At 45.0% G+C, this 24,207-nt stretch overlaps 2 protein-coding genes across 4 annotated transcripts in view; one reads left to right on the top strand and one right to left on the bottom strand.

Moving 5' to 3' along the window:
• FSD2 (fibronectin type III and SPRY domain containing 2) overlaps window positions 1-9,867 on the bottom strand; it is a 36,188-nt gene extending 26,321 nt beyond the window's left edge. For 2 of the 3 annotated variants that reach the window (XM_067698112.1, XM_067698094.1), the window contains exons 1-4: window positions 9,720-9,867; window positions 2,865-3,579; window positions 2,619-2,714; window positions 707-937 (exon numbers count right to left, since the gene is read on the bottom strand). In XM_067698112.1, coding sequence (XP_067554213.1) covers window positions 707-937; window positions 2,619-2,714; window positions 2,865-3,509 — 972 coding nt within the window. In that variant the 5' untranslated portion in view covers window positions 3,510-3,579; window positions 9,720-9,867. Of the gene's footprint in view, window positions 1-706; window positions 938-2,618; window positions 2,715-2,864; window positions 3,847-9,719 lie in introns of those variants that run through there. The other variant, XM_067698103.1, reaches the window with a different exon arrangement.
• The window catches only part of WHAMM (WASP homolog associated with actin, golgi membranes and microtubules), a 52,068-nt gene that overhangs the window by 18,902 nt on the left and 8,959 nt on the right, over window positions 1-24,207 (top strand). Inside the window, exons 3-6 of the mRNA XM_067698081.1 lie at window positions 14,246-15,190; window positions 18,198-18,371; window positions 20,734-20,884; window positions 23,538-23,707. Of these exons, the coding sequence (XP_067554182.1) occupies window positions 14,579-15,190; window positions 18,198-18,371; window positions 20,734-20,884; window positions 23,538-23,707 (1,107 nt within the window). The 5' untranslated portion in view covers window positions 14,246-14,578. The remainder of the gene's footprint in view (window positions 1-14,245; window positions 15,191-18,197; window positions 18,372-20,733; window positions 20,885-23,537; window positions 23,708-24,207) is intronic.

Genomic DNA, 24,207 nt, shown 5'->3' on the forward strand with positions numbered 1-24,207 from the left:
GCTCTGAGCTTGAAATTCCCACAGTCTGGCTACATGGGGACTTGGGGTCAAACTGAAGTGGATTTCAAGGGTATCAAGAGATGGATTTTTTTTTTTTTTTTTTTTTTTTGCATGTCTGAGCTTATGAAGTGAGATGTATAATGGCTGCACTTGTAACTGGGAAACAGGAGGTGCCTTTTTAGCCTGGAGATCTTTCTCCCCAGACCTCCAGGAGGCTGTCTGAGATGGCCAGAAAAGTTTCAGAGCACTGTTTTTTGTTTGTTTTGTTTTTGTTTGTTTTAATTTTTGGCTGCGGCATGTGGGATCTTAGTTCCCCAACCAGGGATCGAACCCGTGCCCCCTGCATTGGGAGGCGGAGTCTTAACCACTGGACTGCCGGGGAAGTCCCCTCAGAGCACTGTTTTTGCCCCATTTCACGATGAGGGCACAGATCTCTGGGTAACCAGGACAGAGGACAGTGATGAGTCTCTGGTGTTAGCCAAGCAATGGTGGAGGGAAGGGTCAGCTGTGTATGAGCCTGCTTAGCTACTCATGGCGAAGCTGTGCAGAGAGACGAAGGATGTATCATCATGGTGATACATCCAGTGGAATCAAATGGATGCTGACCGTGAAAGTTGGTTCCAGCATCTCCAGGCAGAGAGGGGACAATCTAACCTACTCTAATCATACTTGTCATTGCAGTTCATTATTTCACTTCATTACTGACCTTAATGAAATCAACTTTCTCTTCATGACACATCTCCTCTATTGTTTCCATCAGTTCTTTGCAGGTTTCAAGATTTTCTCCACAGCTGACCAGCTGTCCATACAAGGCTTCCAGCTTCTCTTTCTTTTTCTCCCCTAGAGCTTGTATTTTTTCTTCGTATTTTTGAGCAAGTGTTTCCAAGATCTCATTGTAATGTGACTCAAAGTTTTTTTCTTGTCTTCCAAAATTCTCCTGCAAGATATAGTTGATCTCAGCCATCATTTCACTGCATGTATGTTGACTACAGAGTTATTTGGGGCATGAAAATGTATCTATCCAGAGATGTTTTAGTCCCTCCCTGTTGTCTTAACATTGCTTGCCAGGGTGCTGAGGTGGACAAAAGGGTAGCTAGGACCAGGAGTCTCCAGCTAGAACCCCAGCAATAATCTTAACAAGAATTACTGCTTTCTCTGCTGGCCGCATTTTGCAGTCCCCTTCCCCATACCCCACCCACTTCTGTTTTAGCCACCTCCCATCACCATGACAACCGACCAGGAAGATTGCCAGTGATGAGTCAGCCTGCCACTGGAACTTTGGACCTTAACATGGAGATGTCTGCCTTGGGAGAATCCCACCTATCTTTCCCTCCTGAGCTCTCAACATCTCGTAACACTCACCTCCACTCCCTGATGCTTGGACTGTACAAACATCAGGATCACCCAGATTCTCATATCAACTAAGAAAAAGGTGCAGGGGAAGTGGAACAAGCCGGGTGGTGCTGCCTAATAGATGAGAAAAGGCAGGAAGGCAGAGAGAGGGTTGTGCCAGTACTTAATCCTGGAAGGCAGTGGGTAAGAAACATTAATTAAAGCATATCAAATCCTGGTCCCCGTAAATTAGATTGGAAGCCCAGGAGAGCTCTGTGGGTTCTGATTTATACCATCCTTATTAGATAACAGAGACATTTCCAAAGAAGAGGCTCTTATCAATCATTCAGGGAGTATTTACTGAGCACCTACTGTGTACACATTCTAAGACTTGCTCAGAATGGTGGAAGAGAGGGAAAAGCAGTAGGTGACCCCCACCAGTGTTGAGTGTAAAAGGAAGAGCTTAGAGTCCTCACTGAGGGTGAAGCTGCTCTGATCTGAGAGTGAGCTGGCAGTACAGAGGGTAGGGAGTTCTGTCCTGGCTGTTGTATACTTGCCCTCCTACCACCCACCACCCTATGCTTAGATGTAAGGGCTTCTTGTCCCTTCTCTGTGCCTTCCATAGAGAATTAGTGGAATAGCTGCCCTCCCTTTTAAGACTGGGGGTGGGGAGGAAAGTCTAGCTTCACGGGAAGGGGGCCCAGGGCTTAGTTCATTCCTATGAGTTGCTCCTGTTGATACAATCTGAGGCTGCATTAATAGAAGGAGAGCATCCACATGAAGAGAGGGGACACAGGAAGTCCTCTGGTCCTTATGTCTGGGCTACCTCATCTGGATGGCTAGGTTGCATGCTGGTATCACAGCAGTGGACTTCACACCTACTAGGCACACCCAGGGGACCGTGACATGTTTGGTGACAGGCACAGAAACTTATTGATCTTATGAGAAATAGGTAACAGCCGGGAAACACTTATCAATGACAGGATGGGTGTCTTGCAATGCCTTATCAGACTGGCCCATGAAGGAGTCCCACCTTGTAGTAGGACCGGAGCTATAAAGACACCGAAGACCCAGCCCATGAGAGCTAATAGTTCAGTAGGGAATGCTGCCAGGTAATCATTTCCACAGCTGCATGCCCACTGTGCTATGGAAGGGCAGAAAGAGGGGTGAGGGAAGAGGAGCAGTACTGACACCATATGTTCCAAGAGAACAGATTCCTTAACTCATACCAGACACAGCTGATGGAAGCAATGTGTATCTGACTGGGTCATCAAGCGTGCTCTTACCTCCACCGTGATGAAAACCTCCTCCAAGTGACTTGCAAAATTTTCCATCTCAATAATCTGCTTTTCCAATTTGTACATGTTTTTGTGAATTTCATCCTATCAAACAAAGGATCCCAAGAAGACATTAATGCTATGTTCTCTCTCTCTCTCTCTTTTGTAGAAGGCATTTTAGATTTATTCCCTGCCTACATACTTGAGATTCAAATGCAATATCCAGAGAAATGAGGACTAGGGCAATCTATTTACCTTGGCACTTTCCAGTGCTTTACCGAGCGGGGTCACCTCATGCTCCTTGTGCTCAACAAGAACCTTCCCCGATGCTCTTATTGGAGTTTTGCAAGTGACACAGAAGACATCGGCAGCTTCTTCCTCGTCCTCCTCCTCTGGGATAACGTAGCACTCATACTCCTCACTGGCATGGCCGTGGGTGTACCGATAGGCTTCCCGCAAGTCCCGGCAGTGGCCTGCCGAGCCCCATGCCCCGAAGCCCAGGTCCTCAGCCTTCGCAGCCTCGCCACTAAGTCTCCAGTCTCTCTGCTCCCTCAGTGGCTCTCTCCCCATCATCATATAAGGAGGATACTCTGAAACCTCTATTCTGGGCGTGCTTTTGTCAATAAACTCATCCCCTAATTCGTGATCATCTTCAAGTCCATATAGATGGACAAGTTCATCCACTTCCTCTCCAAGGTCTCTCTGAGCCTTCCCTTGCATGGGCTGTCTTGGCTCATTGGTCATTTCGGCTTGAACTACTTCTCTTCTCATCTGAGTGTCTTCTTCTGGGAAGATCTGCAGTCTGTCTTCAGAGTCATACAGATCCATGTGACGAAAGTGGAAGTCCTTGGAAGCAGCGGGCCTGCCCAGCCCTGGTGCTTCTCCCGCCTCCCCCTCCATCGTAGCTCTGGGCAGCACTTCTGCACAAGCAGGATTCTTCCTGGACAGTTCTTAGTGGATACACTGGATCCTAGAACACAAAACCCCATTTATGAGAAGGTCGTTGCAGTAGATGGTCATTAAATTGGGCTCAACTTATTCACAATTTAAAACAAAAAATCATCTGAGCAGCTCAGTTGTAGTTTCACTTTAAACAATCTGTAAAGAAAGGTTTGCTTTCTACAGGAGGATGGGTTTCCTAAGCTTAAAAGAGACAGGAGAAATTATGAAAAAAAAACGAACACATAAATTGATTTGACTAACAAATGACCTGAAAAAACCTAAAAACCTAACAAATGACCTGAAAAAACCTAAAAATCTCAAAAGGCAAAATAATAGCAAGTGTTTCAGGCAATTATTATTAAACAAATTATATGAATTAATTGGAAAGAAAAATCTCAGTAGGTTACTGAGCAATGAGAATTTACAAAATAATTTCTTTTGCATATAATATTACCTGTACAAAAACATTTGGAAAATAGTTCATCCTTATGAGTAGCAGAGAACAAATGAGTCGATTCCATTTTGCCTTTTGATACCCAAGGCTGAGTAAGGGTCCAGTGAAGTGAGTACTCTTACATGTTGTTGGTTAGAATATGCACGGCCCCACCTTTCTGGAAAACAAGTGTGACAGCATGGATCAAGAGCTTTAAAAATGCTGGGCTTCCCTGGTGGCACAGTGGGACACGGGTTCGTGCCCCGGTCCGGGAAGATCCCACATGCCGCAAAGCGGCTGGGCCCGTGAGCCATGGCCGCTGACCCTGCGTGTCCGGAGCCTGTGCTCCGCAACGGGAGAGGCCACAGAAGTGAGAGGGCCGCATACCGCAAAAAAAAAAAAAAAAAAAATACAGTGGAAAAAATTATTTCTATGTAAAAATGTCCACCAAAACCTTTTTTTATAATAGCCAAAAAAATTGTAAAGCGCTAATGATTAGGAGAATGGTTAAGTAAAGAAGGAAATGTACACCCTGTAGAATATAATGTAGCCTTTAAAATATTAGGGAGAGCAAATGATAGCTTGGAGAAAGACTTACTGTATGATACTAAGTAAAATAAACAGAGTACTCATTATGTAGAGACTATGAGGTCCACTATTTTAATGGAGGTACACAAAATCTAGAAAGAAAGAATAATAGTAGCAGTAAACACAATATTAGTAGTAGCTACTACATATTGAGCACTTACTGTATGCTTTTTCTGTGATATAATTGCTTTACAATGGTGTATTAGTTTCTGCTTTATAACAAAGTGAATCAGCTATACATATACATATACCCCATATCTCCTCCCTCTTGCGTCTCCCTCCCACCCTCCCTATCCCACCCCTCTAGGTGGTCACAAAGCACTGAGCTGATCTTCCTGTGCTATGCGGCTGCTTCCCACTAGCTATCTGTTTTACATTTGGTAGTGTATATATGCCCATGCCACTCTCTCACTTCGTCCCAGCTTACCCTTCCCCCTCCCTGTGTCCTCAAGTCCATTCTCTAAATCTGTGTCTTTATTCTTGTCCTGCCCCTAGGTTCTTCAGAACCTTTTTTTTTTTTTAGATTCCATAAATATGTGTAAGCATATGGTATTTGTTTTTCTCTTTCTGACTTACTTCACTCTGTATGACAGACTCTAGGTCCATCCACCTCACTACAAATAACTCAATTTCATTTCTTTTTATGGCTGAGTAATATTCCATTGTATATATGTGCCACATCTTCTTTATCCATTCATCTGTCAATGGACACTTAGGTTGCTTCCATGTCCTGACTATTGTAAATAGAGCTGCAGTGAACATTGTGGTACATGACTCTTTTTGAATTATGGTTTTCTCAGGGTATACGCCCAGTAGTGGGATTTCTGGGTCGTATGGTAGTTCTGTTTTTAGTTTTAAGGAACCTCCATACTGTTCTCCATAGTAGCTGTATCAATTTACATTCCCACCAACAGTGCAAGAGGGTTCCCTTTTCTCCACACCCTCTCCAGCATTTATTGTTTGTAGATTTTTTGATGATGGCCATTCTGACTTGTGTGAGGTGATGCCTCATTGTAGTTTTGATTTGCATTTCTCTAATGATTAGTGATGTTGAGCATCCTTTCATGTGTTTGTTGGCAATCTGTATATGTTCTTTGGAGAAATGTCTATTTAGGTCTTCTGCCCATTTTTGGATTGGGTTGTTTGTTTTTTTGATATTGAGCTGCATGAGCTGCTTGTAAATTTTGGAGATTAATCCTTTGTCAGTTTCTTCATTTGCAAATATTTTCTCCCATTCTGAGGGGTGTCTTTTCATCTTGTTTATGGTTTTCTTTGCTGTGCAAAAGCTTTTAAGTTTCATCAGGTCCCATTTGTTTATTAAGAGAGTAGATCTTAAACGTTCTCACCACACACATAAAAGAAAGGTAATTATGTGAGGTGATGGAGGCTGTAACTAACCTTATTGTGGTAATTATTTTGCAATAAATATGTGCATCACATCATCACATGTATACCTTAATCTTACTTAAAGTTATATGTCAACTATATCTCAATAAAGCTGGGGGTGGGGGAAGAAGAACCCCATTGCATAGAAGTAGTGTCTCACCACGAACATTTGCTTTGAGCTCTAGTACAACATCATGGGGGCAGGGGAGGGGAATGAGATGGAGGGCAATTAGATCTGGAAATAGAAGCTGAGAGGATGGGAGGGTCACACTTCCAGGGGCTTCTTACAGGCCTGCAGCAGCAGCAGGTCTTCCGAGCTTAAGAGCACTTCTGTATTCACTCCTAGCTCCTGGCTGCTCTCTCTGCTCCAGGGGTGTTACAGGTCCCACCTGGTCAGGCCAGAGTCTCAGAAGTCCTGCCCCAGCACGCTGTGGGGCAACACGGAGTGACCTGGGAGTCTGCACTCACACAGAGATCACAGGTGACCCCACCATGTTCAGAGGCTGTGGCGCTGGGCATCATCCTTGACACCGGCCCTGACTGTTCATGGGCCTGGAGGGGTGTGGATTCAGGTGGATTCAAGAGAACAGGACTGGAACTTCCCTGGTGGTCCAATGGTAGAGAATCCACCTTCCAATGCAGGGGATGCGGGTTTGATCCCTGGTCAGGGAACTAAGATCCCACATGCCGCGGAGCAACTAAGTCCACACTCCACAACTACGGAGCTTGCACGCCTCAACTAGGGAGCCCGCATGCAGCAAACTACAGAGCCCACATGCTCTGGAGCCCACGTGCCACAACTAGAGAGAGAAAAGATCCTGCATGCCTCAACAAAGATCCTGTGTGCCGCACCTAAGAGCTGATGCAGCCAAAAATAAATTAAGTAAATAATAAAATAAATCTTTTTTTTAAAAAAAGAGAGAGAACAGGACTGCTGGATGCTGGGGGTCCAATGAACAAGACATGATTCCTGGTGGAAAGGAGGCCCCGGACAAGTGAATAAGTGATTGACCCATCTGGGCTGGTGCACAGCTTCTCAGAGACACCACTTGCCTCTGTCCTGGGACCCCAGGATACCTCCCCCTCTTAAAGCACAGGCTCTGGTCACATGGACCAAAATCACACAGTTTCCCTCACACCTGAGTGTCACCTTGTAGGCAGGAATCCTCCTTGAAACCATTTTGTCTTTATGGTCCACTGGCTGTGCACCCCATGGCTCTCCTCAGGAGAGTCCCTGCCTAGTGTAAGCACAGCACCATGCTGCTTTGCCCAGGAGGATGTGGAAAGTCTACATGTCCTGCATTCTGAGGGCTCCACTGCTGGCAAGTCCCAACTCCCCTGGGTATCAGGGAAGTTATCCCCCATCCCTCATATCCTAGCTCTACCTCCCCACACAGCCTGGCCTTCTCCAGTGGACATTGCTGTTCCTTCTGACCTCTCTCAGTATCCTTTCATGTAAGTCCCACACAAGGCCCTGGCTCAGGCTGTTCTTCCTGCTGAGAGCTCCCCGCCCATCCACCATGGGGAGGACCACTGCGTTCCTAATAGCCATTAGTAACCCACTCCCATCAGCACCCAAATCAGAGACCGGGAGCTCATCCTTGACATCCTGAAATCTAACTAATGTCCAATTAACTCTGATTCTGGTTCTGTCTCCTCAATCTCCAGGTAACATCCCTCTACCCGCTCCCCTTACCTCTCCTTGAGGTCACCTTGGTCTGGATTCAGAAAGTCCTGTGTTTGCATTGTCTCTGCTACTTCCTAGCCGTGTAACCCTGGGAAAATCCTCTCTCTAGGCCTTACTTTCATGAGTCCGTGTAATGGGTTTATTAATAGTTTCTACCTCATAAAGTTGGCATTCAGAGGAAATAACATGTGTGTACAGTGCTCAGCACAGTACATGGCTCAAAGTAAGTCTTCAATAGATGTTAGCTGCTGTTATTGTTGTTACTGTTACTATTATTGTTTTTATTACTAGGACCTCAGCGTCTCCCACCTGGGCTAGGTTAGAAGTCTCCCACCTGGTCACTCATGGAGGGGGAGGGCTGGGGTCAGAAAGGGAAAACCCACAGCGACCAGAGCAGTGTAGAATCACCTGTGGCCACAGTGGGATCATTCTGTCCCTTGAAGACAGCTGAAAATGGGAGAAGGCACCAAAGCAGAGCAGCCTCACATCCAGACACAGGCACTGGCTATGAGATCACCCCTTCTTACAGCAAGAGCTTCCAAGGAACCTGGGCAGAGATGTGAATTCTAAGGATGGAGGGTCCCTTGGAAAGCATATAACTCAATTTCCTGACTCTACGATGGCAAAACTGAGTCCCTGTGAGGAAAAATGGCTCACTGTGGCTGATGTCATTTAACAAGGATTGATCTGGGGCTACTCAGTATCCAGCGCCGTTCTGAGTGCTGGACTCAACCCAGGCAGGGAAAGAGTTGCATCTGGACCCATTTTCCCACAAAACCATACCACCTATGGGCTGAGGAGCAGCCCAGCCAAAAATAACACTTATATTTCCATGTGCTTCCAAAAGGGAGAAAACCAGAATTCTGTGTTAGCAATAAATCATCCTGAGAAACTCTTTCAGCCTGTTGCTGGAATGTGAAACACTAAATCAAAGCGTTAAACAGGCAAGAAGACTGGAAACCACTGAGCACAGATGCTAATAAGAACAAATTCTTCCACGCCAGCATCTGCCCTGTGAATAAACCAACACAAACTGGTCTGGGACCTGGGTAGCAAAGGAGGAGTATTGCAACATACCCCACGGTTGACACTCCCTTTTCCCCTCAACATCCAGGCTCTTTCCATGTCTTAACAAAATGTTCACAATTGGGGGAGAAAGGAATATTAACAATAAATTTTCATTTTATAAATGTAAAGCCAAGGCTTAGAGAAATGTAATAAATCAAGTCTATAACGAATATATTAGCTGGGTAGCTTCTACTCTATGCAATTGATCCACAGTTTCAAAAAAAAAAAAAGACTTTTGCCTAAGTCTTATATGGGAGGTGTGTTCCTGTGCTTAATTAGAAAAGTCACCTCCCAAAAAGTTTTTTAACCTTTTATGGGTCATGGATATCCCTGAGAATCTACTGAAAGCTGTGAATTCTCTCCCCAAAAGTGAGCCCATGAGGGCACAAACATAATTTTGCTTACAATTTTAGAAGCTCACCAATGTAGCCCCTGGCAATTTCTCAGCCACAGCTAAAGAAACTTGCTTTAAAGTGTTAGCTGTATAGTTTTGCAAGATGGCTCAAATCAGCACAGCCCACACCTGAAAACTTTCTGTAGGAGGAGGGGGTATGCATAACAGATGAAAACTGATTACAAAGCTGTTTTTCAGTATTTGAATCAAAGCATAAAATTATCATTTGTCAGCATGCACACGCAGATTCAAATAAAAGGTATTTATCAACCCGATACCATAGCCAAATGGTATCAACATTTAGGGTTCCAAACTGTTCTAACAAATGGACCCCTGTACTAAAAATACCCTAAAGACACACTGCAAGAATCACCAGCCTCTCTATATCTGCATCTGAGGCTTTCACGTCCCATACCAACACCACATTCTTGAATCCTTGCTCCAAGAAGGCACAGGAAATGTTCGCACTGTTTATTGCAATGTACACATCTGTCATTTAAGATGATATCTCTTCCCACCTAAAGGAAAGATACTGCATTGACACTCTGGTACTAAGTTACTGAGCTTCTAATATACAATTTGCATTTGAAGAATGCCTATCCAAAAACTTGCCTGTTAATTTAAGGATCCATAAATTCTTCTTTTAACTCAGAGGCTCTGGATAACTGCTAGAAAACTGCATCCGTGCTCAGCAGGCTTTCCCTCCCTGTGACCTCTGCGTGCCCCGCGGGCTACCCCTGCCTGTTTTAGCCCAGGCTTCTACAAGTGGGGCAGCAAAGGCAAGGGTAACACGAGCTGGCTCCGGCTGCAAATAGCAACAGGCCTTTCATGAGTGAAAGCCCAAATATAGACCTGCCCACTGCTGACTGCTCAAGTGTCACCAGGAGAGGTTACATGCTGTCCCCTGAGTTACTTCATTTACTGTGGGGATTGGAGTCCGGTGGCTCCACCGAGGGCCTGATGTATGGTCATGAATAGAGGGCTGGGGGCTGTCACAGCAAGGGCAGGGGGGTGGCTGCAGGCCACGCAGAGAAGGAGGACTTCTGAGAGTCCCCAGGCTGTGCACCTTCCACCTGGCCTGAGGGGCTTTTCCCAGAGTCTTTTGAATAAGCACAAATCTGAAGGTAGTCAAATGCAACTTAATTTTTTTTCTCCCACTATTCCTTGAACGTTTACTCATTTATTCCCCTCTCTGGATAAAAATCGAGCACACACGTGACTTTCTGCTCCCTCTTAGGTAACACAGAGTCCTGGGGTCGCTTGAAGGCATAGTCTCCATTCAGTAAGGGAATGTACAGTCCAATACGTTAATTAAAAAGTCAAACTTAGAGGACTTCCCTGGTAGTGCAGCGGTTAAGAATCCGCCTGCCAATGCAGGGGACACGGGTTCCAGCCCTGGTCCAGGAAGATCCCACATGCCGCGGAGCAACTGGGCCCATGCACCACAGCTACTGAAGCCTGCGTGCCTAGAGCCCATGCTCTGCAACAAGAGAAGCCACCGCAATGAGAAGCCCGTGCACCGCAACAAAGAGTAGCCCCTGCTCACCGCAACTAGAGAAAGTGCGCACGCACAGCAACAAAGACCCAACGCAGCTGAAAATAAATAAATAAATAAATTTTTAAAAAAGTCAAACTTAGTTTAGCCAGCATCAAAATCTTCTCCCCTCCCCAGCTGAGGCCTCTGTAGCTGGAAGTCTGCCCTGGGAAAGGAGGGGATGAGGTCGGCCTCTTGTTCCCACACCTCCTCCCTTAGCTGCTGGTTTGTTTGCCAGGGGCAGGAGGCGCTAAGGTGATAAGACAGCTCCTATCTGAGTTGGTGCCACAGAGGGTGGGTGCTAGCTTCTGGCTCTCTGGGGCAGGCAGGTGCTTAGAGCACTCTCTGTCTCTCTGAGCTTTTGTATATCTCTAGGGTTTACCATGATAAGCCCTTTCCCCTGGAGTTCCCACGACCAGGCTGAGAACCCCTCTATTCCAGGGGGTCCCTTGCACTCCTCCTCCAGGTCCTGGTGGGCCACCTCCAAGATTTCTCAAATGAGGTCTCCTGACCCATGCAGCTGGTTCTCTTAGGCAGGATCTAGGTGACTCCTTGCTGGCTCTGTCGTCCTGCTGGCCCACATCTGGATATTGGGATGTAGGCTCCATCCTTGGTCCTGGCAAACTCTGGGGTGCAGACAATTCCAATGCAGCCACTCCCCCTGGCTCTGCCACCAAAGCAGCCAATCTTTTCTCCTCAGGCCACCATTGGCCCACTTGCAGGAAATACAGCGAGCTACCTGAAGGGTCCCTTTGAAGACCCCACACTGGGCTTGGGGATAGAGGGTGGGGCTTCCAACTCTCCCCATCCAGTCCAACAATAGCTCTCTCCAGAAAAATCGCTCCACCAGTCTCCCTCTCAAATACCCTCTTTTCTTCACTCTGATCCCTTTTTATTTTCTTCCACTGGTGGAGGGCATGAATTGGGTTCTGGACCATTACCTTGAAAAGTTTGCATGTGGTGATTTGATCTCAGAATTTTACATCTATTGCTTTTTGAAACCTTAATCAAAATTGCATTTTTAAAACACTGTTACTGCCAGTTATCTATACAATAAAAATATTGGAAGCCAAATAAAATATCAAAAGCAAACAATTTGAAAGAATAAATTATGCAAAGATATATGTACAAGAATCTTCACCACAGCATTATCTATATTGGCAGAAAATTGAAATTAATCTATTCCTACCAATATAGAATTCTTTAAATAAATCACAACACTGTCAACTCAGTTTTGGCAAGTATTAAAAATAATGATGTAGATACCTTTTTTAATTAATTAATTTATTTATTTTTGGCTGCGTTGGGTCTTCGTTGCTGTGCGCAGGCTTTCTCTAGTTGTGGTGAGTGGGGGGCTACTCTTTATTGTGGTGCACGGGCTTCTCATTGCAGTGGCTTCTCTTGTTGCAGAGCATGGGCTCTAGACACGTGGGCTTCAGTAGTTGTGGCACACAGGCTTCAGTAATTGTGGCACGCAGGCTTCAGTAATTGTGGCTCGCGGGCTGTAGAGCGCAGGATCAGTAGTTGTGGCGCACAGGCTTAGTTGCTCCGCAGCATGTGGGATCTTCCCAGCCCAGGGCTGGAACCCGTGCCCCCTGTATTGGCAGGCGGAATCTCAACCACTGTGCCACCAGGGAAGCCCAATGCCTTTTTTTTTTTTTTTTTTTTTTTTTTGCGGTACGCGGGCCTCTCACTGCTGTGGCCTCTCCCGTTGTGGAGCACAGGCTCCGGACGCGCAGGCTCAGCGGCCATGGCTCACGGGCCCAGCCGCTCCACGGCATGTGGGATCCTCCCGGACCAGGGCGCGAACCCGTGTCCCCTGCATCGGCAGGCGGACTCTCAACCACTGCGCCACCAAGGAAGCCCCAATGCCTATATTTTTAATGTGGAAAATGTCCACAATATATTTGTAAGTAGGAAGAGTATGCAAAATATTATTACAATATAATTATATATATATACACACATATATATACACACACACACAAAATGAAAGCAGGGTTTATCTTTTTTGAGTTATTTTATTTATAGCTTTGATTCGTCCATTTTATAATAATTATATATACCTTTTATTACTTTTTAAAATTATTTTTTATTGTAAAATAATATATAATACTTGGCTGAGAAAAAAGCAAATACTACAAAAGAACCATAAAGTAAATGTAAACCAGTCATGCATCCTGGTAACAACAATTATTAGGTTTGGTGTATACTTTTCCACATTTTTTCTAAGAATATATACATTTATTCCCCTTTCACAAGAAATAAAATTTTCTTTTATAATTAGAAAGCCTGCTATTTTCATTTTGAAAAAGCAAATAATTTAGAAAGACTAATAGAAATAAGATTATAAAACAAAACCAGTAAAGACATACTGTAAAGAATATTCAAAGATATTAAAATAGACTATTAAAGAATTATAAGAAATCATATTAGATAAAATGATATATTAAAAAACAGTTTGAGGAAAAATAAATCACTTCAGCTAGAAGGTTATCTCTCCAGGAGGACTGGGTGACAGCCAGAGTAGCTATTGGGAATCCAAGAACCCATAGCCCCACCTCTCCTCGACATTAAAGGGAGGGACCTTCAGATAGAGGAACCTTTAGACCTTCAAGCTACATTCCACAGAGGCTGCTAGATGCCTTGGGATTATCTTGGGGGGGGGGTAGAGATGCCCCTAACCAAAGCTTCAGCCTGGCCCTGGTTTTTTTCTTTTGGGGGGGGCGAGGGGGGTTGTTGTTGTTTTACCTTGGGCAATAATAGCAAGTACAAATCTGATTCCTGGCGTTCCCAGCTCAAAAACTTCAAAAGCCCTTTCACTAGTTCCTGAATCAAGCCCTCACAAACCGTGTTTTGATGAAGGGTTCCTTCCCCGCTCCCTGGGCTTCTCACTCCTCCCCCTCGGTCCTCCAACCCCACTACCCCTCTAGCAGTGCTCTCACAGGACGGGAGCTGACATGTACTGTATTTCTGTCTACACTGTACATTTCCTGGGTAGAGCCCTGTGCTGTCTTATACCCTGTTGTATGAACAGGTTCAGCTCCAACCCACACTCCATCCCTACCTGCAAACTACACCTCCTGATCTCCGTAAACAGGTCTTCAATAGCCAGGTGGTCTGAAGTGTCTAATTGCCTAAGTGTCTGTGTATCTTTTTTTTTTTTTAACATCTTTATTGGGGTATAATTGCTTTACAATGGTGTGTTAGTTTCTGCTTTATAACAAAGTGAATCAGTCATACATAAACATGTCTGTGTATCTTAAGAAACGTTTCTTTTCTGGGTCTCAGTTTCCTTATCTCTAAAATGACGTGTTAGAACACCGATTATATTTAAACATGTTGGTTGGGAGCTGGGATGCTTTGAAGGCGGAGGGACTGTACGTTTTTTGTATGCCCCCTCCGCGCCTAGCCTCCCAAAACAGGCACACAGCAAACATTCCATAAAAGCTTGTTGAATTGATACCAATAAGCTTGTGGCTTCTACCCAGTAATAGAAGACCAAGTCAGCTAGCTGGGTTTGCGTTCTCAAGAGGTTCACAGTTTAGTGTAGGAGGCTAAGACAATAACTCGTTCATTTAACAAATATTTTTTTCAACGTCAGTGTGTACACAGGTGGAAAAGGTGAGGCAAGAGTGATCATTCCGGGCTCCAGACGAGGTTGCGACATTGATTGATTCGGAGCGGCGACCTTCTGACCTTTTCATTGGTTGTCGCGAACCCTCCCTTCTATCACCCAACCAATCCCGGAAGCGTGCTGGAAGCCTCACAGGCCGCGGGCAGCCAATCAAAAGTGCCGAGGGTTGCGGCAGCTGGGGTGCTGACGCCGATTTCAGTTCAGCGAAAAATGACGCGGTCCGGACAGTCCAGTGGCTGGGGGTGCAGGGAGACCAGGCTCCGGCGAGCCGAGCTCTCCGGGCGCTGACCGCCGGCGGTCATGGAGGACGAGCAACCCGACAGCTTGGAGGGCTGGGTGCCGGTCCGCGAGGACCTCTTCGCCGAGCCCGAGCGGCACCAGCTGCGCTTCCTCGTGGCCTGGAACGACGTGGAGGGCAAGTTCGCTGTGACTTGTCACGACCGCACGGCGCAGCGGCGGCGGCGTAAGGGGAGCCAGCCCGGGCCCGAGCTGGTGTCCGAGCCCGTGTCTGAGGCCGCCGCGCCCCCGCCCAGCTGGGCAGGCCTGCTCTCGGCCGCCGGGCTCCGCGGCGCGCACCAGCAGCTGGCGGCGCTGTGGCCGCCGCTGGAGCGCTGCTTCCCGCGGCTGCCACCGGAACTGGACGCGGGCGGTGGCGGGGCCTGGGGCCTGGGGCTCGGGCTGTGGACGCTGGTATGGCCGGCGCGCACGGACCTCGGCGAGGCGGCGCTGCAGGAGCTGTGCGGGCAGCTGGAGCGCTACCTGGGCCAGGCGGCCGACGCCTGCGGCGGCGCCGCGGTGCGCGACGCGCTCTTCCCCGCCGAGGGATGCGCGGCCGACTGCGAGAGCCTGCGCGAGTTCCGGGAGCGGGTCCTGCGCGCGCGGCGGGACGAGGCGGGGGCGCGGCTGCGCCAGGTACGCGCCCGCCGGGCCGTCGCCCGGTCCTTCTGCCTCTCGGTTGAGCCTCGGGCCCTTTTCCAGGTTGGGACGAGTGCGAGAGGGGGGTCCTTCCGCAGACCAGCGCGGGGAAGGAGCAGGTTAACAGCGTGATGCGCGGAAGGGCTAGCAGCCTCGCAGGTGCTCTTCACCTGTCGGGGAGCATCGAGGGGAATTCCGCGGAAGCCCCGTGGGGCCTATAGCGAGAGGACTAAGTTAAATCAAAGTTTAATCGCAGTTAGGAGCCAGGGTAGGCCCTTAAACCTTTCCCCTGAAGATGCTGGTGGAGCTGGCTGTTTTGACAGGAAGTGCCAGAGAATACTGAAAGCAAAACTAGAAATATCCCATCCGTGTAGGAAATGACAACACAGACTGAAGGTAAACACTGACAGGTTCTGTGTATGAGGGAAGACCGATAATGGAGACAAAATGTTTTAGAGGATGAAGGTGCTTCTAGGACACAGGTTTTTTAGGTGATAAAGACTCGGTCAAGTGGACAGCCGACAGGATGTGAGCTGTCTTCATCAGTGTGGAACAGCAGCAACATGAGTGCAATTTTAAGCTTGAAAGAGGTAATTAGCGAGATGGAACAATTCATTTTTTGAGTGGTAAGCTTACAGAACTGAAGGGGATTCACAAATTCACCAAAGGGTTTAAGAGAAAAATATGGCTCATATATCCACAACCAGCTGACTCTCCTGAGTCAAGATTTAGTGCTCTATCCCACACCCTGACATGCCTCTTGCTCGCCTTTTTCTCATTATACGCTGTACTTAATCTGAATGATTTTTCTCTGCCTTCATTTGAGGAGGGGGAGGTGTAAGAGAACAATCCAGCCACATTTCAAAATCTTAATTATATCCTCTCAAGCTAAATATAGAATGAACTTTTTTTTTTTTTTTTTTTTTTTTTTGCGGTACGCGGGCCTCTCACTGCTGTGGCCTCTCTCGTTGCGGAGCGCAGGCTCCGGATGCGCAGCCTCAGCGGCCATGGCTCACGGGCCTATCCGCTCCCCGGCATGTGGGATCCTCCCGGACCGGGGCACGAACCCGTGTTCCCTGCATCGGCAGGCGGACTCTCAACCACTGCGCCACCAGGGAAGCCCCTAATTTCACTTTTAATGTGAGGAAACCATAGAGCAGTTTCAGGCCAGTCAACTTTATCTTTTTTAAATTTATTTTTGACTGTGTTGGGTCTTTGTTGCTGCACGCGGGCTTTCTCTAGTTACCGCGAGCCGGGGCCGCTCTTTGCAGCGGTGCGAGGGCTTCTCACTGCAGTGGCCTCTCGTTTCAGAGCACAGGCTCTAGGGGCCCAGGCTTCAGGAGTTGTGGCTTGCGGGCTCTAGAGCACAGGCTCAGTAGTTGTGGCACACGGACTTGGTTGCTCCGTGGCATGTGGGATCTTCCAGGACTAGGGCTCGAACCTGTGTCCCCTGCATTGGCAGGCAGATTCTTACCACCAGGGAAGCCCAACTTTATCATTTTGAATCAGACAGACTTTTATTTTTTAGACACCAGTTTCTGACAGAAGTGGTTTTTCCTTAAACTAACATGTTACTATTGTAAAAGTTATACGTTACCCAAGTTGAAGTTCATTCAGAGGTACTATGGCACCAGTATAGTTCATACTGTTAGGCTAGCTGTTGACACTTGTGTGGTTCACCTGTTTACGTGTAACAGGTGGGCAGAGGAGGGCTTAAATATAAAATATACTGCATCTATGGAAGTGTATGTGATCATCTTAATACTCAGCTCATATTTAGAACAGGAAAGCAATTGATTCTAGAATTAGACCAGTTGCCAATATTGCTAGTGTATATAAAGTGAAGCTGAATGGTTTGAATTCTGAATAGTCTAAGCAATAAGACTGAAAAGTATCAGTTGTCTTAAGTTTACTTTTTTGTGTGTTTTAATATTTTTCAGGGAAACTTTTTTTTAATCCTATTATCACCTGGATAAAATGTCAGCTGAACATAGATCACTTTATCCTTAAGTGGAGGGAAGGAAATAGAAGAATTTAAGGTTATTGACTGGGGAAAAAAAGTCTATACTATTACTTGATTTTATTTCTCTTCTCCTGGGGGGTAAGGTAATTTCTTACCAAATGAGTTTATCTAGATTATAAATGCTCAGTTTATTTTCTGTCCTGCCTCAGAAGAAGCACTCTGCAGAGGCTAGAGCCACATTTGTTATGCTAACTGAATCTGCTGGGGGTTTGGTGGCAATATTAACCTGGGGGAATTAAGAGAGTTGGCATGCTGGAGAAGTACTTGGAGGCATTTCTGTGTCCTTATGAGCTTTTAAAAAAGGAGTACATCCTCACAAAACCTTTATGGTCGGAAAAGTGATGAAATATATCCTCAGTCTACCCCCTATTTGATGCCTTTTTCTGGTCCTTTTCTCTGAGTACTTAGAGGAAACATAGTTAAGATAAAATTTTCAACTCTGCATCCTCCTCCACCTCCCACTTATTATTATAAAAGTCCCCAGGGCTTCCCTGGTAAGTCCCCAGTTACTAAACAGTCTTCAAAAGCACAGTGCTGAATGATTGATTATAGTAATAATAATCTACTGTGGATATACCATGATTTATTTAACCATTCTTACTGGGCACTTTGGTTGGAGAACAATAGCATTTTCATGTTTAATCAGTATTTTTTTTTTTTTTTTTTGCGGTACACGGGCCTCTCACTACTGTGGCCTCTCCTGTTGTGGAGCACAGGCTCTGGACGCGCAGGCTCAGTGGCCATGGCTCACGGGCCCAGCCGCTCCGCGGCATGTGGGATCCTCCGGACCGGGACACGAACCCACGTCCCCTGCATCGGCAGGCGGACTCTCAACCACTGCGCCACCAGGGAAGCCCTTAATCAGTATTTTAAATTGACGCATTAAAGTTTAGAACATTCAGGTTTCTTTAGCTTTGTTGGTTTGGTATGATCTTATAAATACTGTCCACACGTGAGCTTTATTTACATTTTGCCTTCTAGGTGCTTCAAGGGCATGAAAAAGCCAACACCATGGTAGCATTAATGAAAGTGTATCGAGAGGAAGATGAAGCATACCAGGAATTAGTTACTGCTGCAACCATGTTCTTCCAGTATTTACTGCAGCCATTCAGGGATATGCGAGAACTTGCAACTTCATGTAAGCTTGCTATTTTGGTACGTTTTCTTTATATTTTTACTTTATGAGATTTATTCTTTATCGTATACTATTTCTTCAGTTGCATTTAAGATTCAATCTGTGTTTCCACTTCGGGTTTACTCTATATTTAGTTATATTGTAGATATATTGAATTTATTATTTTTTAAATTGATTTCAGATGAAGACATTTTACATCGGTCATCTTAATACATTAAGATTTCTGCAGATTTTCAAGGGTTACACACTTTCTTTGCTGATGACTTTTTTTTTTAATTTTAATTTTAATTTTTTGGCTGCATTGGGTCTTCATTGCTGCACGCAGGCTTTCTGTAGTTGCAGCGAGCGGGGGCTACTCTTCATTGCGGTGTGCGGGCTTCTTATTGCGATGGCTTCTCTTATTGCGGAGCACCGGCTGTAGGCACGCGGCCTTCAGTAGTTGTGGTGCATGGGCTCAGTAGTTGTGGCTCGTGAGCTCTAGAGTGCAGGCTCAGTAGTTGTGGCGCATGGGCTTGGTTGCTCCGTGGCATGTGGGATCTTCCTGGACCAGGGATCGAACCTGTGTCCCCTGCACTTGGCAGGTGGATTCTTAACCACTGTGCCACCAGGGAAGTGATGACTTGTTTTTGATGTGTTGCTTATTTACTTTAGCTTATTTTCAGCCTCTAAGGACACATGCAGACTTCTGAGAAATAGGATGAAAATTTAAATAGCAAGGCCCTGGATTGTAATTCAGTAAATTAAACTTTAGTAAATGCTGTCATTGCTCTTATTTCATTGAGCCATGGAACACTAGTTAGAATAAGCATTATCATTCCAGTGTTATAAATGAATCTGGAACCAAGGTGGGTGGGGAGGTTCAGTAGCTTTCTCTGGTTCTAAACCAGCTGGAATCAGAAGACAGCAGAGATCTCTTGATCTCTGCCCCCTGCACTGGGCCATCCTTCCACACATGCACTCATGGCCACTGCCAGGCTACCATAAAAATGGTATCATGTTTAGATGAAACTCATGCCAGCCTAACCTGTGGAGAAAGTTGTTCTGTTCATTATTTTGCAAATCTATTATTTGGATTGTCTTTACTTCCTGTGTATATTTTTTCTTTCTCTAAATAACAGCTGTACTGAGATATAATTCACAGACCATATAATTCACCTATTTAAAGTGTACAATTCAGTGGTTTTTAGTACATTCAGAGTTTTGCAACCACCAGCACTAATTCCAGAACATTTTCATCTCCCTGAAAAGAAACTCCATATGCATTCCCCATTCCCCCCCAACTCCAGGCAACCACCCATCTGCTTTCTGCCTCTAAATCTCCCTGTTCTTGACATTTCATATCGTATGGAATGATTTGTGTCTGGCTCCTTTCATGTAGCATCAGGTTTTCAAGTTCCATCCATGTTGTAGTGTGTATTAGAACTTCATTTTTTTCATTGCCAAATAATGTTCATTATATGCACATAGCACATTTACATATCCATTTAGCAATTGATGGACATTTGTAACTTTCCACTTTTGGGCTATTATGAATGTTGCTATGAATATTTGTGTACAGGTTTCTATGTGGACATATGTATTCATTTTTCTTGGATATATGGATATGCTGGACCCTACAGTAACTCTGTTTAACCTTTTGAAGAATTGCCAGACTATTTTCCATAAATGCACCATTTTACACTCCTACCAGCAGTAAATGAGGGTTCCGATTTGACCACATCATCGTCAACACTTGTTATTGTCTGTCTTTTTGATTATAACCATCCTAGTAGATGTGAAGTGGTATCTCATTGTGGTTTTAATTTACATTTCCCTGATGGCTAACCTGGGTATATTTCTTATGTCACTAAATTACGCTTGGTAGAAGAATTGGATACTAGATGACGTAGTATATGTCACGATCATTCATGTTTTAGGTTACTGTATTACTTTTGCCCTTCAGAAAAGAATCTCACTATTGAAAAGCTTCCTGCCATGTCCCTAAAAGAAACCACAGCAACAGCTAACACTTGAGTGTCATGTACCAGGCTTTTGCTGAGTGCTTAACAATACAGATCTCATTCAAACAATCGAGTATCATTATTAATAGAGAAACATAACTTGACAGCATTCCCTTACAGAAAAAGTTATTTGAGTAATACAAAGTAAAAGTAGGGTTTTTTCCCTTTATACTTCAGAGTATCCCTTTGTCATCCAAAGGATGCACCACTTAGAGCCTTATTCATACTCAGTAAGGAACTGATGAATGAGTGAAGTTTAATTGACTATGTAGTAGTAATAAAAGTAGCTGAAATAATCCGTGTGACCAATTTCCTTTCGATTTCCTAATGGCTCTACGTTACTATTCCCTTTTACTAATACAACTTTCCCTTCTTTCTATAGAAGTCCTTGGATGAGGATGGTCTGGGTCCTAAAAGGATAGTTGCCCTGCAGAAGGAAGCCCAAGAATGGACCAGACAGGCTGAAGAAGCTATAGTCTCGATTCAAGATATTACAGTGAATTATTTTGAAAAAACAGTAGAAGCATTAGCAGGTAATAATTTAAAATGCTATACTAAGATACATGTAATTTTCATTTTATTCGGAGAACATTTGAGTGCCTCTGAAGCACCAGGTTCTGTATTTTTTAGGTACTGGGGATTCAATATAAGGAAAAGCGTAAACAGCCACTGTACAGTCAGGTGAAGGGAGAAAAACCTTAATTATATTAATTATATATTCATTCAAACACATGGAAAATGGCATTGGCAACAAGCCACATGAAGAAGAGAAACATGGGGCTCTGAGAGCTTAGGAGAGAGAAATTAGGCCCAATCAGAGTGGCCAATGAAGGCCTCTGAGAAGTGGCACTTGCTCTGATATCTGAAGGGTAAATGGAAGTGGAGAAAGCAAAACAGTGAGGGAAGAGTGTTCCAGGCAGGGGTAGCATTTGCAAAGGCCCTCTGGTTTTTGGGAGCTTGACAAGTCTGAGGAACTTGTGAAGCATGCCAAGTGTGAGGAAGCCATGGGCTGGAGCACAGTCCAGGCACACCTCATGTCATAGCTCACTTCACTGCACCGCACTTTACTGCACTTCACAGATGTTACGTTTTGTACAGATTGAAGGTCTGTGACAGTCCTGCACTGAGCAAGTCTGTTGTAAAATAGCAAGTGCTGTTTTCCCAACAGCAGTTGCTCACTTCATGTCTCTGTCACGTTTTGGTAATTCTCCTAATATCTCAAACTTTTTCATTATTATTATATTTTTTATGGTGATCTGTGATTAGTGATCTTTGATGTTATTATTCCAAAAAGATTACAACTCACTGAAGGCTTAGATGATGGTTAGCATATTTTAGTAATAAAGTATTTTTAAATTAAGGTATGTATGTGATCTCAGATGGCCTCAGCCTGCAGCAGCTTGACGCAGGATTTCGGTTCCCCGGCCAGAGATTGAGATCAGGCCGTGGCAGTGAGGACGCTGAATCCTAGCCACAAGACCACCAGGGACCAGTGGCCAGTGACAAAGCCCTGGCCTTGTCAGCTGTGTAGAAATGAATTTCCACATAGAGACAGAAAGTAGTGAAGCAAGTAAAGTGTTTATTAGAAGGAAAAAGAGGACAGTGACTGTGGATAGACACACGGGTGGGCTCAGAGAGAGTCGCACCCTCGTGGTAGTCTGAATCACTTTTACGGGGCATTTCTTCCTTTGACCAATCATCTTGCTTTGCCTGGTTCTGAGTCTGTATTTGGTATATCTCAGGATCCTCCCGTGTGTGTGCGCATCTCTTAGCCAAGATGGATTCTAGAGGCCTAGGGTAGGTTGACATCACTTACTGTGAGGTGGCGCCCCCTCCCTTTTTGACCTCCAAGGAGCCTTTCTGTGCATGTGTAGTCAGGAAGTTCTCCTTGACTTTGAGAATGAGGAATATGTGGTCTTTTATCTCTTATCTGGTAAGGGCCCAGACTCCTCCATCATCCTGCTTTTTTTTCAAAAAATTTTTTAATTTTTGGCTGCGTTGGGCCTTTGTTGCTATGCACGGGCTTTCTCTAGTTGCAGCGAACGGGGGCTACTCTTAGTTGTGGTGCACAGGCTTCTCATTGCAGTGGCTTCTCTTGTTGCGGAGCATGGGCTCTAGGCATGTGGGCTTCAGTAGTTGTGGCACACGGGTTTAGTAGTTGTGGCGCACGGGCTTAGTTGCTCCGTGGCATGTGGGATCTTCTTGGACCAGGAATCGAACCCGTGTCCCCTGCATTGGCAGGTGGATTCTTAACCACTGTGCCACCAGGGAAGTCCCCATTATCCTGCTTTTATGGAGTTTCTGCTATTACAGAGTTTCTGTCCACAGGGGAGAAACTGTGTAGTCTGGGGCCCGTCTATCTCCTGCCTCAAGTATACATTGTTTTTTAGACATAATGCTACTGTACACTTAATAAACCACAGTACAGTGTAAACATAACTTTTATACGCAATGGGAAACCAAGAAATTCATGTGAATCACTTTATTGTGATATTCGCTTTATTGTGGTGGTCTGGAACTGAACCTGCATTATCTCTGAGGTATGCCTGAATGGAGAATGTGGTGTGAGATAATGCCAGCAAGACAGGCAGGGATGAGACCATATGATCTTGTGGGCTGGGTGAAGGACTTTGATCTTAAATCATTGTTGATAGTAGACCCAAATAGCAACAACTTATTGTCTGTCAGTTTGTTGAACTATAGTACATTTATAAAATGGAATGCCATGTAGCAGTAAGCATGATTCTCTATAACTATTTTTATGAATAGCAAGAGTTCCCTGATATATTAAGTGAAATAAAAAAGATATAAAGCAGAATGATGATCCTGTGGGGGGGTTTTTTGTTTGTTTGTTTTGGTCAAACTATATCTTCCTGTCTGTCTAGCTAAACATAGAAATAGTCTAGAAGTATATGCACCAAAATATAAGAAGCAATTGCTTTAAGTAAGTGAGATTCATGATTTATTATTTTCTTTTTTTAAATGAAGTTATCTAAAATTTTATACCAATAACCATGCATTATTTTTATGACAATAAAAATTCACTAAAATCCAAGAATTTTTCTTTTAAAAGGGATGTTTTGCAGGTAACATGGGAGGCAATAAACGAAGAATTAGTTCAGGATAAATTTTTCTGTTTTTAATGAGTTGTAATTATGTTTTATTTTATTAATTACAATACAACAGGAATGCAGAAACAAATGGCACAGGATGAGAAGAGATTTGGCCAGGCTGCCTGGGCCACAGCAACTCCCAGGTTAGAAAAACTCAAGCTGATGTTAGCTCGGGAGACTCTGCAACTCATGAGAGCCAAAGAGTTGTGTTTCAGTCACAAAAGAGCTGAAATTCAGGGAAAGGTGAGACAAAGATAAGTGAAACTTTCTTTTAAAAATATACTTTTATTTTAGGTAGAATCTTTCTTTCCAGGCATTGTGAAAGAGCTTCCTTTCTTTGCTTATTCCAACACCATCTTCCAGTAGATAAGAATTTGCAGACTGTGGAAGGTTGGCCGTGAAGTTTCCCTTTGGTCAAAATGTTTGTGAAATATTTTTTTTTTTAATTGTTTATTTATTTATTTGTTTTTGGCTTTGTTGGGTCTTCATTGGTGCGTGCAGGCTTTTTCTAGTGGTGGTGAGCGGGGGCTACTCTTCCCTGCGGTGCGCTGGCTTCTCATTGCGGTGGCTTCTCTTGTTGCGGAGCACAAGCTCTAGGCATGTGGGCTCAGTAGTTGTGGCTCACAGGCTCTAGAGCGCAGGCTCAGTAGTTGTGGGGCATCGGCTTATGCTCCACGGCATGTGGGATCTTCCTGGACCAGGGATCGAGCCTGTGTCCCCTGCACTGGCAGGCGTATTCTTAA

Source organism: Pseudorca crassidens, chromosome 1 (genome assembly GCF_039906515.1).
Source record: "Pseudorca crassidens isolate mPseCra1 chromosome 1, mPseCra1.hap1, whole genome shotgun sequence".
In the NCBI taxonomy this organism is placed as follows: Eukaryota; Metazoa; Chordata; class Mammalia; order Artiodactyla; family Delphinidae; genus Pseudorca; species Pseudorca crassidens.